Source organism: Pipistrellus kuhlii, unplaced genomic scaffold, assembly GCF_014108245.1.
Source record: "Pipistrellus kuhlii isolate mPipKuh1 unplaced genomic scaffold, mPipKuh1.p scaffold_m20_p_8, whole genome shotgun sequence".
NCBI classification, from domain to species: domain Eukaryota; kingdom Metazoa; phylum Chordata; class Mammalia; order Chiroptera; family Vespertilionidae; genus Pipistrellus; species Pipistrellus kuhlii.
This window is the reverse complement of record NW_023425584.1, coordinates 70064140-70081070: the sequence shown is the minus strand read 5'-3', so window position 1 is coordinate 70081070 and position 16931 is coordinate 70064140. Positions and strand designations below refer to the sequence as shown.

General features: G+C 57.4%; 1 protein-coding gene across 1 annotated transcript; it reads left to right on the top strand.

The window, feature by feature from the left end:
• MEX3D (mex-3 RNA binding family member D) lies at positions 1-8849 on the top strand. Its single transcript, XM_036425076.2, has 2 exons — positions 1-740; positions 6567-8849. The coding sequence occupies exons 1-2, from the start codon at positions 149-151 to the stop codon at positions 7982-7984; spliced, it is 2010 nt and encodes a 669-aa protein (XP_036280969.1). The 5' UTR covers positions 1-148; the 3' UTR covers positions 7985-8849.
• The last annotated feature ends 8082 nt before the right edge of the window (positions 8850-16931 follow it).

The following is a 16931-nucleotide window of genomic DNA, read 5'->3' as shown; positions in this document are numbered from 1 at the left end:
GCCGCCGCGCCCCCGCCGCTCCCGCCCCGCCGCTGGATGCCGGCGGCCGGCGGCCGCGCTCTCAGAGGCGGAGGGCGGCGGCGCGGGCGGCGGCGGCGCGGGCGGCCGGCGGCCCAGAGGCAGGGGCGCGGGCCTGAGCGCTAGCGCCATGTCCGGCTCCCTCGGCCAGCCCGACGGCAGCGGGGGCGCGGGCGGCAGCGGGCCCGGGGCGGCGGCCGGCGGGGACCCCAGCCCAGGTGCTCAGCCGCCGCCCGCGCCCGAGGCCGCCGAGGAGGCCGCTCCCGCGCCCCGGCCGCCGCCCGAGCCCGACGACGCGGCCGCCGCGCTGCGCCTCGCGCTCCACCAGCTCTCGGCGCTGGGGCTGGGCGGCGCGGGCGGCCCGGACGAGGAGGGCGCCGCCGCGGGCAGCGGGGACGGCGTGGCGGCGGCCGCCCGGGGCGCGGACGGCGGGGCCGCGGTGGAGCCGACGCCCCCCGACGGGCCCGAGGCGGGCGCGCCCGCGGTGGCCGTGACCCCGGGCCCGCTGCCGCTCCTGGAGCCCGACGTGAGCCCCCCGCCGCCGCGGCCGTCGCCGCCCGATGTGTTCGCGAGCTTCGCGGCCCACCCCGCCGCGCTGGGCCCCCCGACGCTGCTGGCCGAGCAGATGAGCGTGATTGGCAGCCGCAAGAAGAGCGTGAACATGACCGAGTGCGTGCCGGTCCCCAGCTCCGAGCACGTCGCCGAGATCGTGGGTCGCCAGGGTGAGTGGCCGCCGTCGGGGGCGCAGTCCCGGGGGGCGGGGGGGTCTCCGCGCTGCCGCTCCGGGGACGGGGCCGCCCCAGCCCGCGGCCGCCAGCCAGCCCCAGGCCACGCCCCGCGTGGGCTTTGGCCTCAGTGGCCGCCTGTGCCTGTGCCTTTGTCCTGCCTGCGGCCCGCGAGGGAAACTTGGGCGCCGCTCGCGCGCCTCCCCACCACGCTCCGGCCCGCCGCTGCCTTTGTCTGGGCGCCTCCAGCCCGGAAGGACCCCGAGGTGCAGCGCTGCTGCGGGGCCCTGGGCCGTGCCATCCTGGGGACCGGGGCCCCGGCTAGGGGCTAGGAGCTCCATGCTCCAAGCAGGCATGGGGCGGGCCAGCTCGGGTTGTGGGGTGCTCAGTGAGGGTGATGAGAGAAGTTTGGCCGCACAAAGGGCGCGCCACGACTTGCCAGCCTGGGGACCCTGCTGGGGGATGGGGGCAGGACAGGATGAGACAGGGTCCTGCCCTGCCCTGCCCTCGGTGCCAGTCGGGAATGTGGGGGTATGTGGAAGGGCCGGTTGTAAAAGGGGCTCCAACCCATGGCCGTAGCCTAGCGGGCAGGTGGGAAACGGGCCCTGGATGGAGGGGTCCCCCTCGGTGGCATTGCCGAGCTTCCCTGTGGCCGCCCCATTGTTCTCTTTGTTAAGAGAGCCAGACTCAGATTTGCAGGGTGACATCAGGCTGGCCGCCGCTCATTGGCCCTGGAGCTGCGGGGTGGGCGGAGGATGGTGGGCAGTGCCCAGATACCCACCCACCCACCCAGTTAGCTGCCTGCCCACCGGCCTCAACTTTCTCCTGCTTTCCTGCCCACACCTCCCCCGCTCCCCCCTGCAGGCTCCCTATGGTCACCAGGTTCTAGAACTTGGGGTGGGGCCTGGGCGGGGCTTTAGGTAGGGCCAAAGGACACTCGGGCTGCGAGGGGGGGTGTCCCAGCCACTGGGCCCTCAAAAACAGGAGCCAGAGCAGGGTGGGCGGTGACCTGCATCCTAAGGTGGCCTGTCGCCCTCACCACCACCACGAGCCGAGGACCACAGGGACGCTCCAGGCACGCCCTCTGCTCGCTCCAGTGGGTGGGGTGGCTCGGCCAGCCAGCCAGCCCTCTGGTCATTCATTTGTCCTTTCCACACGTGGACACGGATGCCAGGCGTGGTGCTGAGACCCACCCTCAGGAGTGAGCGAGGGAGGAAGACAGCTTACTTTCTGAACCTTGCAGCTGCCTTCAAGCTAGACCATGCCAGACAGCTCTGCCTCCCCACCCTTCCTATGTAGGCCCCCTCTCCCCCCTCCTGTCCCCCAAACGGCGCGGGCACAGGTAACAGACAGTTACATACTGAGTGTCCAGAAGCCTGCAGGTGGGCAAGTGTGGACACCGATGCCTGGGGGCCATTTGCCCCGAATCACAAGGCTCATCTTTTGTGCGGCGGAGCGGAGGGTGTGCTTTGTGTGAGCATGCGGCCCTGACACCCGAGGGCCCTTTCAGAGAGGCCTCACCTTCCCGTCACAGGTGGCGATGGGTCAGGCAGGGGGCACGGAACCTGTAGCTTCCGGCGGAGTGGTGGGGAGTGAGCCTGGGCCTCAGGCTCCACCCAACCTCCCGGGTGTGCGTTGGGTGCCAGCCCGTATTCTGGGTGGTTGTGGACAACAAAGAAGACGAGGCCATAGGGTGAATCCTGTAGGCTGAGAGGGCCCTGTGACCCTGAGCAAATGAGCCCTTCTCTGGGGCGGAGGGGGGCAGCGCCTCCCTCAGGGTTCTATGTGGATTCCTAAGGCACTGGTCTAACCCAGCCTGGCACTCAGTAACCACCCACAACTGGGGTACAGGGCACCAGGGAGGGAGCCCGAATCCCAGGACAGGTTGCGTTGCCCCAGCTCCAGAACCATCTGCGGGTCCCAGCCTCTCCCACCCCGTTCTCAAGCACACCCTGAAAGACTGCCCTAGCCCCACTCCTTCCCCTCCTCCCGTCACCCACCCCCTCCCCGCCCTGTGGGTCCCTGGATGCCAGGCCTGCCCCTTCTTACTGCCCTGGCTCTCCCCAGGGCAGGGGGCACGGCCTGCCCTCAATCATTCATCCTTCCCTGGCAATCCCTAGATTCAGGGCCACCCTCCCCACGAAGGCATGGGAGGAAGAGGCTGAGAGCTGAGGCAGGGCTGGGATTTGAGCCCTGGCCTCATTGGCTCTGCCTTCCTTGCTTCCCGGGAGGCTGGTGCACTGGCCTTGGGGGTGACCTTGGACCCATGCCCCCCTTCTTGCCATCCATGTCCTTACTCGGGGCGGGCCTGTGCCCATGTCTTCGCCAGGGCTGGGCGTGGTCATGTTGGGTTTGTGAAGGACGGTGAAGGCAGAGCCTCCTCGGTCTGTCTCTTCCATCTCAGGTCCGGCTGTGGGTGGTGGTCCGGGCTTGTCTCCCATTGTCTGTTCTTCTCTGGCCCCAACCCTGCAGGTCCAGGTGTCCTTTCTGGCAGCCAGGACGCTGCAGGATGTTGGGGACCATGCCTCGGTGTTCCTGTCCACCCACTGTGGGGCATGGAAATAAAGGGGTGTCCATGCTTGGGTGGGGGCTCCTTGTGTTGGCCATTATAGACCAGTCCTGCCGTGGGGAGCTTCCGTGTCCCTGTGTCACAGACAAGCCAGCTTCCTCCCAGACCACCCTGCTGTGCCGTGGCCCCCCGGGACTGCCGTCCTCCTGGGCCCTGCCGGGCTGTGGGAACTTGTCCTCGCCCTGCCCTGCTCGGAGCGCCGCCCCGCTGCTCCTCTGGTGCAGCTCCTCTGCCCGCGTCCCCTTCCCCTCCTTGTGTTGGCAGGTGTAGCCTGTGGTCACCCTGGGGCCTGGTTCTCTGAGTGCCAGCACATGGCTGTGGCCAGGACCCCATAAGGGGGTCATGTGAGTGATGGGAGACTCAGCCTTCCTGCTCTGAGGGCCTGAGGCAGGCCAGTGTCAGCCCCGAGGGCTATCTCCACATTCCCAAGCACACCCTGTTTTCTGTGTTGGCATCCTGAGGGCAGTGCCAAGGAGCCTTCACTTCAGTCTATGTCCACCTGTCAGTGGTGGCCCCAGAGTTCCCCAGGCATGGGACTCAGCCCCCTGTCACCACCCACTCTTTTTTGTTGTTAATTCTCACCTGAGGAGAATATTTCTTTCATTGCTTTTTTTTTGGGGGGGGGGGGGGGGAGATCATTTTGAGAGACATAGATTAGCTGCCTCCTACAGGCCAGGGCTAGGGATAGAACTTGTGACCCTTCAATGTTTCCACACTCTAACCATTGAGCAACACCAGCCGGGCTCACCACCTGCTCTTATGCACTCTATCATCCCCACTGGGGTAGGGGATGTGTCCCGATCCCTGTGGATCCCTAATTTCCTCCACTGGACAATCCCACTCTCCCAAGCTCTGCCCCCTCTCATGGTCTTGACATGAGTTGGGTTTGGGGGCCAACAGGTGTCACAGCTAAAGTGCAGCCAGTAAATTAGACTCCTCTTGGCCACTGAGGGGCACCCAAGGGGAAGCCACATGGTCCCTCCCTGTCCTCGCTCATCGCTCCAGCCTGGGCTTAGGTTCAAGGCCCACTTGTCCACTGTACAAAAGGCCAGTGGTTGGGGGTGGGAGGGTCATCAGTTGCTTGCATCTCCTTTGGCAAATGCCCCTTCTTTCTTTCTTTCTTCCTTTTTTTTTAAAATATATTTTATTGATTTTGTACAGAGAGGGAGAGAGATAGAGATTTAGAAACATCGATGAGACAGTCATCGATCAGCTGCCTCTTGCACACCCCCTACTGGGGATATGCCCGTAACCAAGGTACATTCCCTTGACAGGAATCGAACCCGGGACCCTTCAGTCTGCAAGCCGACGCTCTATCCATTGAGCCAAACCGGTTTTGGCAAATGCCCCCTTTCTCCAGGCCTCAGTATTTCCTCTCCTCACGGGGCTCTGCTAGAAACAAACATTTTGGGGGCAGGGCATCTGCCTGGGACTGTGGCCCTTTGGGTCCAGCCCCGAGTCTGTGAGGCCAGGTGTTTCAGCCCTCTATGGGTGAGGAAGTGGAGGAACAGGAAGGTACCCTCCAGGGCCCAGGGCAATCCCCAGTTTACAGCCCTGAGAGCATAGTCCCCCGGCTCCAGGAAGTCCAGAAAGTCAGCCATGGTGTCAGGAGAAACTGGAAGAGTGTGCAGGGCCTGGCCTGGTCACGCTGGGCTTCTGGGAGGAGGGAGTGCCAGGCTGCGAGGATGGTGAGGACACTTGCGTGGGGGGCAGCATGGCCAAGCAGAGGGAGGGGACCATAAGGGCAGGTTTGGAGCAGCCACAGGTCAGGGTGGGTTGGGGGCAGGGAGGGGGCGCCAAGGAGAATGCCATTGAGACAACACAGGTTTGGTGGGGGGAGGGGTGGCTTAAGGACCCAGGAGGTGGGGTGTGGACCACATGCGGCTCTTTGGCCCCTTGAGTGTGGCTCTTCCACAAAATATCACGGGCTGGGCGAGTCTATTTTGAAGAAGTGGCATTAAAAGAAGTTTAAGTTTAAAAAATTTGGCTCAAAAAAAATTTCAAATATCGTTATACTGTTGATATTTGGCTCTGCTGAATAATCAGTTTGCCGACCACTGACTTACAAACATGGGCCAGGGCATGATTCTGCTAATTTTGTGTCTTTCAATGTTACGAAGTTAGCAACACTGTTTCTCCTCTCAATGCCACCTCTGTGTCGATACACGATCACTGTGTCCCTCTGGCCTCCCCTGAGGTTGGGGGGGTCTTCCAGAGTCCTTGGCCTGGACTCAAGATATCTCAGAAGACCTTGGAGGGGTGGGTATCAGGGACCTGGGCGGGCACCACTGTCTGACCCTGAACAACTGGCCCTGCCCCTCCACAGGGTGGGACCCCCAGCCCTGGCAGGATGTAGCCCCAGTGTCAAGTTCCCAAGAGTCCCTGAGCATCACTCAGAGGCCAGGGCCAGGAGGACCTTTGAAGGTGTCCCGAGTGCAGGCCTAGGAGTCTGCATGGGGCTGAGACCTCACCTCACCTACACTGGGCTGGAAGGGTCACTTGTCAGAAGAAGATGGTAGGCAGCTTACACAATTTGAGCCTCGGTCTCCACACCTGTCACATAGGGGGTTGATGCCAGAGAATCTGCGTTCCTGTCCTAGGGCTGACATAATCAAGTGAATGGCTTGCAACAGTAGAAATTCTGTCCGTTCCGGAGGCTGGAAATCTGAAATCGAGGTGTTGGCAGGGTGTGCGCCCTCCAGAGGCTCCGGGGGACACTCTGTCCCACTCGCCCTCCCAGCCTCCGGTGGCTGCCAGCGGCGCTCGGTGTCCCTTGGCTTGTAGCCACGTCACTGCGCTCCCGCCTTGTCACACGGCTGGTCTGTGTGTCCCTCTGCATTCAGGGCCCACTCTGCCCTCCTGTGGCCTCATCCTAACTCGTTACACCTGAAGGTGCCCTGTTTCCAAGGAGGAGCCCAATCCGATGTTCTGGATGGGCGTGAAATTTAGGGGGCGCTATCCAACCCACAGCAGAGTCCTTGCCTTCTTGCTTTTTTGCCAACCCCAGGGGCACCCAGCGCGATGGACCTGTGCTGGCCTTTGTCCACGGGGCCCCTGGTGCCCCTCCCTCATGACCAGAGGAGAAACTAAGGCCCCAGGTCAAAGGGTAGGCTGCGGTATGTCTGAGATTACAAAATGCCACAGGGGTACAGCCCACAAATGGAGGCTCCCAGCTGGCCTGACCCCTACTGACCTGGGCAGGGGTCCCAGTCCTCACCATGTTCCCCTCCTCTCCCCCCTCCCCCCCAACCCAGGGTGCAAGATCAAGGCTCTGCGGGCCAAGACCAACACGTACATCAAGACGCCGGTGCGCGGGGAGGAGCCGGTCTTCATCGTCACGGGCCGCCAGGAGGACGTGGAGATGGCCAAGCGGGAGATCCTGTCGGCGGCAGAGCACTTCTCGGTGATCCGCGCCACGCGCAGCAAGGCGGGCGGGCTGCCGGGCTCCGCGCAGGGCCCGCCCAACCTGCCGGGCCAGACCACCATCCAGGTGCGCGTGCCCTACCGCGTGGTGGGGCTGGTGGTGGGGCCCAAGGGCGCCACCATCAAGCGCATCCAGCAGCGGACGCACACGTACATCGTGACGCCGGGGCGCGACAAGGAGCCGGTGTTCGCCGTCACGGGCATGCCCGAGAACGTGGACCGCGCGCGCGAGGAGATCGAGGCGCACATCACGCTGCGCACCGGCGCCTTCACGGACGCGGGGCCCGACAGCGACTTCCACGCCAACGGCACGGACGTGTGCCTGGACCTGCTGGGCGCCGCCGCCGGCCTCTGGGCCAAGGCGCCCAACCCCGCGCGCCGGCCCGCGCTGCCCGCCGCCAGCCTCCGCGGGGACGGCGCCCTGGGCGCGCCCGGGGGCCCCGAGGCCGCCTTCTACCCCGCCAGCCGCGGGGGCGCGCCGGTGCCGGACCCGGGCCCCGCCAGCCCCTACGGCGGCTCCGGCAGTAACGGCGGCTTCACCTTCGGTGGGGACGGCCCCGCAGCCCCGCCCGGGCCCCCTGCGCCGGAGGACTGCGACTTCGGCTTCGACTTCCTGGCGCTGGACCTGACGGTGCCCGCGGCCGCCACCATCTGGGCGCCCTTCGAGCGCGCGGCCCCGGTGCCGGCCTTCGTGAACGGGGCGCCCGCGGCGCCGGCCCCCGGGGCGCGCCGCAGCAGCGGGGCTGGCACCCCGCGCCACTCGCCCACGCTGCCCGAGCCCGGCGGCCTGGGCCTGGAGCTGCCGCTGGCCCGCCGCGGGCCCCCCGACCCGGTGGGCGCGCTGCCCTGGCGGCCCCCGCAGGCCGCCCTGGCGCCTTTCTCCGGCGGCGGCGGCGGTGGCGGCGGCAGCAGCAACTTCTCCGCCGCCTCCTCGCTGCCCGGCAGCTCCTCCGCCACCGCCGCCTGCGCCGCCCTGGACTCCAGCGCCTCCGACGGCGGCCGCAAGCCCGCAGCGGCCACAGCGGCCTCCGCGCCCGGCGTGCCCGCGACCCCCGCCCCCGCCGCGCCCGGCCCCGCCCTGGTGCGCGAGTGCGTGGTGTGCGCGGAGGGCGAGGTGATGGCCGCGCTGGTGCCCTGTGGCCACAACCTCTTCTGCATGGACTGCGCCGTGCGCATCTGCGGCAAGAGCGAGCCCGAGTGCCCGGCCTGCCGCACGCCCGCCACCCAGGCCATTCATATCTTTTCCTAACGCCGCCCGGGCCCCTGTGCTCCGAGCCGGCGGGGGAGGAATAGAGGAGGGCAGGGTGGAGGGGCAGGCCGGGGGCGGGGCAGGGGTGAGCGTGGCCAGTGTTTACAGATGAGCTTTAACTCCGGTCCCAGGCATGGAGACAGTGACCCGGCAGCCCAGTGGCACCTCAGTTCTTAACAAATAACAGTATTGAGTTGACAGGTTAAAATAAACCAGAGAGAAAAGGTCTGTTGCACTTTTTATTTGAGACACACACACACACACCTACACCCCCCAGGGTGATCTTTTTAAAGAAAAAAACATTTTTTTACAGCAATCAGTTGTCCTTCTTTTCTATGAAGTGGATTTCTGACGTGACAGTGTTGTTTTCACGGGGTGGCAAAGCCTCTGCAGAAAGTTCCACCAGGAGGACGGTGACGTTTTTACTACCTTTTCATTCCCTTTTTGGGGCTAACTGGTCACCCTTTTGTAGGTCAGCCCCAGGAAGGCCGGAGGGGGGGAGGGGGGAGGGGCACAGGGGCTTCCCAACCAGAAATTTCTAACTTTTTTATTTTTAATTATTAATCCTCTTCTGCTGTGGTTTTATGTTGTCCGTTTTTTAAATTTTTTTAATTGTTTTTTTTTATTTTTACTTTTACTTTTTACCTCTTGTGTATATGTAGCAAATTTATAGGGAAATATGTATGTACTTTATGGAATAAATTTTAAGAACTAAAATATATTTTATTTTAAAGTAACGGACCTTTAATCTTACGCAGCTAAATTACTGATTATATATTTGCTGAGCTGACTTAAGGGTTCAGAAAATTGTATCAAGAGTTTTATTTTTTGACTCCAAAGCCTTCTTAATAAAGTCTTTTTATGACGTGCGAGCCCTTGGTGTGGTGTGGAGAGGTGGGGTTGTGGGAGGGACCCTCAGACCCAGCTCCTTGCCTTCCATCGTGCAGATAAAGGGATTTGGGGTCCCCCCATTCCAGGCTCTACTGCAAGCTAGGCTCTGTGCCCTGTTCCAGATGAGAACCTGAGATCTGTGGGTCCTGCCGGGCCCCCCTTTCCTGAGATGGGTCCTCCACATCCCTGGGGCTGGCCAGCCATGGGGTCAGTTATGGCCCAGGTGGAAGTGGCAGGCTGCCTCCTCGGGGCACCTCCTCAGCTCTGTGGTGTGTGGGGGGTCCCCAGTCCCCACTAGACAGGACCCACCTGTCACTGTGCAGATGGGGATACTGAGGTCTGGGAGTCTGCCTCCTGGGTCTGCGTGATGAGCCACAGGTGTCCCCCTCTCACCTTAGGTCTAGCTGGGACCTGGCCCGCTGGGCCACCAGACATAGTTCTGGGGCCAGTTGGCATGGAGGTGAGGCCTGGGGGAGGACCCTCAGTAGTTGGGCACCACCGGAGTCCCAAAGGAAGGAAGGAAGGACGCTCGAGTAGAGGAAGGGTGGGTGTGGAGCTTGGAGACAGGGAAGGGCTCAGGACAAGGTCTACCCTGGCTGCTGGCCTGAGGAGTGGGCGGTGAGAGGTCTGAGGATGGCCCACTGAAGGGCTTCCAAGAGAGGACAAGGGGCTTGGGTAAGGTGACCAGACGTCCCTCTTTTGGCAGGACAGTCCCGATTTTTAACAATTTGTCCCGCATCCCGATTGGGACAGCAGGGAAAGCCACACACATGCGGAGCCCAGCCCAGCCCGTGGGATTTCCCACTCTGTAAAGCAAGGTGATCCCACGTCCACACTCCCAGCTTTGGTGAGGCTCAGGGGGTCAAGTGGGTTGGGATCATGGCCGTTAAGATTTATCTCCCAGCCCTAGCTGGTTTGGTTCAGTGGATAGAGCGTCGGCCTATGGACTGAAAGGTCCCAGGTTCGATTCTGGGCAAGGGCACATACCCAGGTTGTGGGCCTGACCCCCAGTGGAGGGCATGCTGGAGGCAGCTGATCAGTGGTTCTTTCTCATCAGTGTTTCTATCTCCCTCTCCCTTCCTCTCTAAAATCAATTAAAAAATACAAATTAAAAGAAAGATTTGTCCCCCACAACCTGTGACTGGGACCTTATTTGGGAAAAGGGTCCTTGTAGATATATAATGAAGGCTCTTGAGATGAGCTCATTCTGGATTGGGGTGGCCCTAGATCCAATGACGAGTGTCCTTGTAAGGGGCGGACGAGGAAAGACGGACCCGCAGAGGGAGATTTCTGACTCGGACACGGTGCCGATGACGGGATGGCAGAGACTGGGGTGACGAGGTCACAGGCCCAGGGAAGCCTCCATCCCCCAGAAGCCAGAAGAGGCAGGAAGGACCCTCCCCCGGGGCCTTGGGAGGGAGCACGGCCCGGCCACTTCTTGACTCGGGGCTTCTGGCCTCCGGTACCTTGTGAGAAAAAATGCCAGTTGTTTTAAGCTGCCCACTCAGTGGTCATTTACTCTGGCAGACACGGAGGCCACACAGGTGGGCAGGCAGTGTTCAACCGGGCCCCGGGCCCAGGTCAGTGTGAAGCTGGACATGGCTGCAGGGCCCCAGGTGATCTGGGTGAGGTCAGGCCACAGCCAGACTGCGTGGAGGTGGGGAGGTGAGGTGTGGAGATCACAGAGAAAGGGCAGCCCCAGGGGCTTAGGGTTAGGGACTTGGGGGGGGGGGGGGAGAGGATAGTAGTGAGCTCTTGGGAAGGAAGTGGAGGCTGGAGCTTAAATCAGGGTCCCAAAAGGAGTGGCACAATGGCGGGGGCGGGAGGGCCTGGGATGTGCAAGGAGCTGAGGTGTGCGTTTAGGTAAGCTTTGCCTTCTGACAGCCCTGCGTGAATCAGCTGTGATGTGGAGAGAGAAGAGGCACGTCAAAACTGCTCAGGAGCCCTGGCCGGTTTGGCTCAGTGGAAAGAGCGTCGGTCTGCGAACTGAGGGGTCCCAGGTTTGATTCCGGTCAAGGGCATGTACATTGGTTGCGGGCACATCCCCGGTGGGGGAGTACCAGAGGCAGCTGGTTGATGTTTCTCTCTCATCGATGTTTCTAGCTCTCTATCCCTCTCCCTTCCTCTCTGTAAAAAAAAAAAAAAAAAATCAATAAAATATATTAAAAAAAAAAAAAAAAAAAAAAAAGAAAAGAAAGAAAGAAAGAATAGAAGCCACACTGGCTCACACTGGATGTCAGAGGCCACGGAATTTAAATGTAAGCCCGGCTGGCGTGGCTCAGTAGTTAAGCATTGACCTAGGAACCAGGAGGTCACGGTTCAATTCCCAGTCAGGGCACGTGCCCAGGCTGTGGGCTTCATCCCCTGGAGGGGGCATACAGGAGGCAGCGGATGCATGATTCTTTCTCATCCTTGATGTTTCTCTCTCTCTTCCTCTCTGAAATCAATAAAATATACATATATGTTTTTAAATGTGAATGGCCACACGTGGCTGGTAGCTCCCGTGTTGGACAACATCCCTCTAGAACTGTGTGCAATGGTGAGAAGGTTCTAGATCCACCCTGTCCGACCAGGAGCCGCCCGCCACGGGGTGACAGCGTGAGAGGAGGCTTGTGCCACTGAGACACTGAATGCTGTATTTTATTGGGGTTTAATGTAAACTGACAGCCCCAAATAAACAAAAGAGGAAACACCTAGGGAAGCTGTTGGCTCTGCAGATCCTGAGTATTTTTAGAGCCAGGAAAGCAGGACAGCGGCCATGCCCGGAGCTGGTTAAAGGAGTGCGGGTGTGTGGAGCCCTGACCACAGTGGTCCCAAAGCCACGAAGGCCACAGAGGAGGGACAGCTCATGGGCTGACCCCAAAACCTCCTCCGTCCTGACCATGGGACCTGTGGACATGCTGCCTCACATGGTAAAGGGACTTTGGCGATGGGATTAAGCCAAGGACCCTGAGACGGAGATGACCCCAGTCTCCCCAGGAGGCCCAGTGTCATCCGAGGGTCCTCATAGGAGGCAGGCAAGGAGGGTGAGAGTCAGAGATGGCAGAGGCTGGCTGTGAGGATGGAGGAAGGGCAATGAGCCAGCGATTTGGTAAAGTATTATTAAGGTGATCAGATGTCCCGATTTTTAACAATCTGTCCCAACTTTTGGGAAAATCGGGATTTTTTTTAAAAAACGTTGCGGGATGCCGAAACCGGTTTGGCTCAGTGGATAGAGCGTTGGTCTGCGGGCTGAAGGGTCCCGGGTTCGATTCCAGTCAAGGGCATGTGCACTGGTTGCGGGCACATCCCAGGTTGGGGGGTGTGCAGGAGGCGGCTGATCGATGTTTCTAGCTCTCTATCCTTCTCCCTTCCTCTCTGTAAAAAATCAATATAATATAATATAAATATTTTTTAAAATAAAATAAAACGTCGTGGGATGCTGGATAAATCGTTAAAAATCGGGACTGTCCTGCCAAAAGCGGGACGCCTGGTCACCTTACGGTAAAGGCCAAAAATGAGTCTTCCCTGGAGCCTCCAGAAGGATCAGCCCTGCCCATGCCTGGTTGGGGATTTCTGACCTCCAGCTCTGTCACAAAATAAGTTTGCATTGTTTTCATTCAAGCCACTATTCATCTGTGGTCATTTGGTGCAGTCACCGTGCGAGACGGCGCGCAGCTCTGTTAAAAGTGGGCCAGCCCTGGAGAAAGGGCTGACTCTATGGCCTGCCAGAGCTAACAGGCTGCACCTCCCCCCCAGCACCCCCTACCCCGTCCCAAGATGAGGGATTCCCACTCCAAGGGCACAGGAGCCGCTCACAGACCACGCCCAGCGGCAGAGCCGAGGCAGTTCATCCCAGAGGACAGACACCCAATTCATTTGAATTTTAGATTCATAAACCTTTTCTTCTTCTTCTTCTTCTTCTTCTTCTTCTTCTTCTTCTTCTTCTTCCTCTTTTAGTATAAGTTTATCTCAAATATTGCATGGGACATCCTTCTACTGAACAGAGATGTGTTATTTATCAGAAATTCAGATGGAACAGAGTGTCCCGTACTTTTGCCAAATCTGGTTATTATGAGGAGTGGAGGGAGGGGAGAGAGTTCTCCAGTAATCCGCCGATTTGCAGGGAGAAATGTAAGTTTGAGCTCCCCTCTGTGCTTCCTGCATTCTGCCCTGGCAGGTAGAGGAGGACGAAGCTAATGGGTCGTGGTGCGCAGTGGAGGGGAGGCTGCTAGCATGGACTAGAAGTCATTCTGGTTCATTGATGGATAGGGATTGAGCGTCCGGATCGTTACCACAGCCAGAAGTGGGTTTTATCTGGGGCAGCAGCCCCGAAAGCAGCCAAAAGCCGCAAGTACCTTTGTCCCTACGCACCCCTCCCCCACACGCTGTCTAAGAGGGCCCCACGAACGGCCCGCATGGACCACCGAACTAGCCGGTACTCTGGTGCCACCTTGTGGCCGGGGCTGCACATGACAACCTGCGCACAGCAGTGGAGCCCCGAACAGCTGGGGCATGAGGCATCCTTTGCGTCAACGAGTCTCAGCTGTTCACCTCCGTCTGCTTCCGACCACCCTCCATGGCTCCGCAGCAGCAACTGCATTTCTCAAGACGCTTAGTAAATCCCATGACGAGACTTAAAACGCTTAACGCTAATCTCTTCCTCCCTGGTTTTATTGAAATATAATTGACATTCCACACTTTATGAATTTACAATAGGTGTACAGCACAGTGATTTCACTTACAACTTTACTTTCCTTTTTTTTAAAAAAATTATCACCTGAGGATATTTTTAAATTGAGTTTGAAATATAGAGATAGAGAGAGAGAAAAAAAAAAAGAGAGAGGGAGGGAGAGGGGGAGAGAGAGAGAGAGAGAGAGGAACATCTTTCAGTTGCCTCCCATATCCACCCCAACTGGGGCTTGAATCTGCAACCTAGGTATGTGCCCTGACCTGGAATGGAACCTGCCACCTTTTGGTATACGGGGCAAAACGCTCCAACCAACTCAGCCACACCAGGCAGGGCAACATTAACTTCTTTTTTTTCTTTTTTAGTTTCAAAGCTGGGTGCCGGGTGGCTTCCTGCCCTCTGATAGAGAGACAGTCACGCTCACCACAGACAACACCACAACATTAACTTCTTATAGCAAGAACCTGGTCGCACTTCTATGGCGTTGGTTATATTGTGCTACAGCAGTGTTTCCCAACCTTCTCTCGTGATGAGAATCACCTGGTGGACTTGTTAAAACACAGATTCCTGAATCCCAACTAAGAAGTGCTAAACTAGAATTTTTGGGAACATATAGGTAAAATTGTATACTTAACAAGTGCTCTAAGACAGATTTTATATACAGAGCACTAAGTTAGGTATGCAATTTTACCTATATGTTCCCAAAAATTCTAGTTTAGCACTTCTTAGTTGGGATTCAGGAATCTGTGTTTTAACAACTCCACCAGGTGATTCTCATCATGAGAGAAGGTTGGGAAACACTGTGCTACAGGACAGATGAGGGACTTTAGAAACACCTGAAGCCGGAGCTCGTGATTCTGCCCTAATCGGTCTGGGGTGAGATGTGGGCAGTAGGATTTTTTTTTTTAATTGTGGTAAAATTCACATAAGGTAAAATCTACCATTTTAATCTTCTTAAAGTATAATTCAGTGGCATTACATAGGCTCACATTATGCAACCATCACTTCTATCTCATTCCAGAACATTCCACAACGCCAAAAAGAAACCCTGTCCCCATTAGCAGTCACATCCATATTCCTTCTCAAGCCGTGGACAGTTCACATATATGAAATCACACACTGTGTAGCCTGTTGTGTCTGGATTCTCTCACTGAGGGTCATGTTTTTCAAAGACAGTCCAAGTTGTAGGGAATGTCAGTGCTTCATCATTTGCAGGGCTGAAAAACAATATTATTAGAGCAGGTGGAACACATTTTGCTTATCGGCAGGTGGAGCACATTTTGCTTGTCGGTTCATCCATTGTTACAGATTTAGGTTGTTTCCACTGTGGGCTATTTGAACAGGGCTACTCTGATTGCTGGAGCACACAATTGGTGGTGTTTTTTTAAATATATATTTTTATTGATTTCAGAGAGGAAGGGAGAGGGGGAGAGAGAGATAGAAAGAAACATCAATGATGAGAGAGAATCATCTATCGGCTGCCTCCTACACGCCCCTCACTGGGGATCGAACCTGCAACCCAGGCATGTGCCCTTGAACAGAATCGAACCCAGGACCCTTCAGTCCACAGGCCGATGCTCTATCCACTGAGCCAAACCAGCCGGGCCACAGTTGTTTTAAAACACTTATTGTAAATTCTCTTAGGTATATACTTAGGAGTGGAATCGCTGGGTCATATGGTAATTTACACTTAGCTTTATTGAGGAACCCGCGAACAGAATTTTTAAAAAATACATGTTTTTATTGATTTCAGAGAGAGGAAGGGAGAGGGTGAGAAAGATAGAAACATAGATGAGAGAGAAACATTGATCAGCCACCTCCTGATCAGGATCCAACTGGCGACCTCTTGGTGCTTGGGACAACGCTCAGCCAACTGAGCCACACCGACCAGAATTTTTTCTTTTTCTTTTTTTTAAAATATATTTTATTGATATTTCACAGAGAGGAGGAAGGGAGAGAGAGAGATAGATAGCTAGAAACGTCGATGAGAGAGAAATATCGACCAGCTGCCTCCTGCACACCTACTGGGGATCTGTCTGCAACCAAGGTACATGCCCTTGACCGGAATCGAACCTGGGACCTTTCAGTCCTCAGACCGACGCTCTACCACTGAGCCAAACCAGCTTCGGCCAGAATTTTTTCATTGAAGCTTTTGCTGAGCTCACTGTGGATGCCCCTGCAGCTGTAAGAAATAATAGAGTCCGTTGTACTCTTCGCTCAGGCTCCCCAGCGAGGCTGCAATTTGCAAAAAGAAATCCATATCTCCACCAGGAGGTTGACCTGATTCCCATCACGTTTTATCCAGATTTCTGATTTTCCAGTTTTACTTGCTCTCCTCTGAGTGTGCGTGTGTGTGTGCGTGCGCACACGTGTGTGTTGTCTACAGTTGTATCAGCTGCATAGGTTCCTGCATCCACCCCCACAAGGACCCCTCCAGCTGCCCTGTTACCATCTCAGCCCTCCTCTCTCTAGTCCCCTGGCAATCACTCATCTGTTGTCATTTCAAACACGTTACATAAATGGAATTTTCTTTAAAAAATGTTTATTGATTTTTTTTACAGAGAGGAAGAGAAAGGGATAAAGAGAAATATCAATGAGAGAGAAACATTGATCAGCTGCCTCCTGCACACCTACTGGGGATCTGTCTGCAACCAAGGTACATGCCTTTGACCAGAATCGAACCTGAGACCTTTCAGTCCGCAGGCCAATGCTCTATCCACTGAGCCAAACCGGTTAGGGCTTTACACAGAATCTTATGTTATGCAACCTTTGGACTTTTTTCTCTTGCAGTACTTCCTTGGAGTCATCAGGGTTTTAAAAACTCCTGGCGGGGGGGGGGTTGGGGGGCCAGGTTGGCATACCTCCACCACCTGCCTTTTCTCCTAGCAGGGTATATATTGAGGCAACCCACGTGCCTCAGGTTCCTCATCTGTTCACGGAGAGAGGAAAGCCCTCCGTTCCCAGGCGAGTTCCGAGGCTCAAGCAGATGGGGAAGCAGATGCCCGCAGGCAGGACCTGGCCCCGTGAGGCTTTGTGACGTCACACCAGGTTGCTATGGCAGCGGCCGAAAAGCCGCCCAGGATGCTGCCGCCTAGCCTTGCTCCTTGGGGATTAGAGCAGGCATCGGTGTCACGTGCTCCCACGGACCAATGAAGAGGTGGTCCAGAGGCAGGGCGCAGCCGGAGCTTCAGATGGAGGGCGGGGGTAAAGGTAGAATTAAATTAGGGCAAGTTGTTCCTCAGTCTTCAGAGTTAAAAGTGCCTTCTCTCGATTCCTCACACACACACACACACACACACACACACACACACACACACACACAAAAAAAAAAAAAAAGGCCCTGGAGTTGGGATCCATTGCCATTTCTTGAGGCTCCAGCCTTTGGTA

Excerpts from the sequence above, each read along its gene's own strand:
- MEX3D (XM_036425076.2), top strand. The coding sequence starts at position 149 with ATGTCCGGCTCCCTCGGCCAGCCCGACGGCAGCGGGGGCGCGGGCGGC. Across the intron at positions 741-6,566 it reads CGAGATCGTGGGTCGCCAGG|GGTGCAAGATCAAGGCTCTG; the intron begins GTGAGTGGCCGC and ends CCCCCAACCCAG.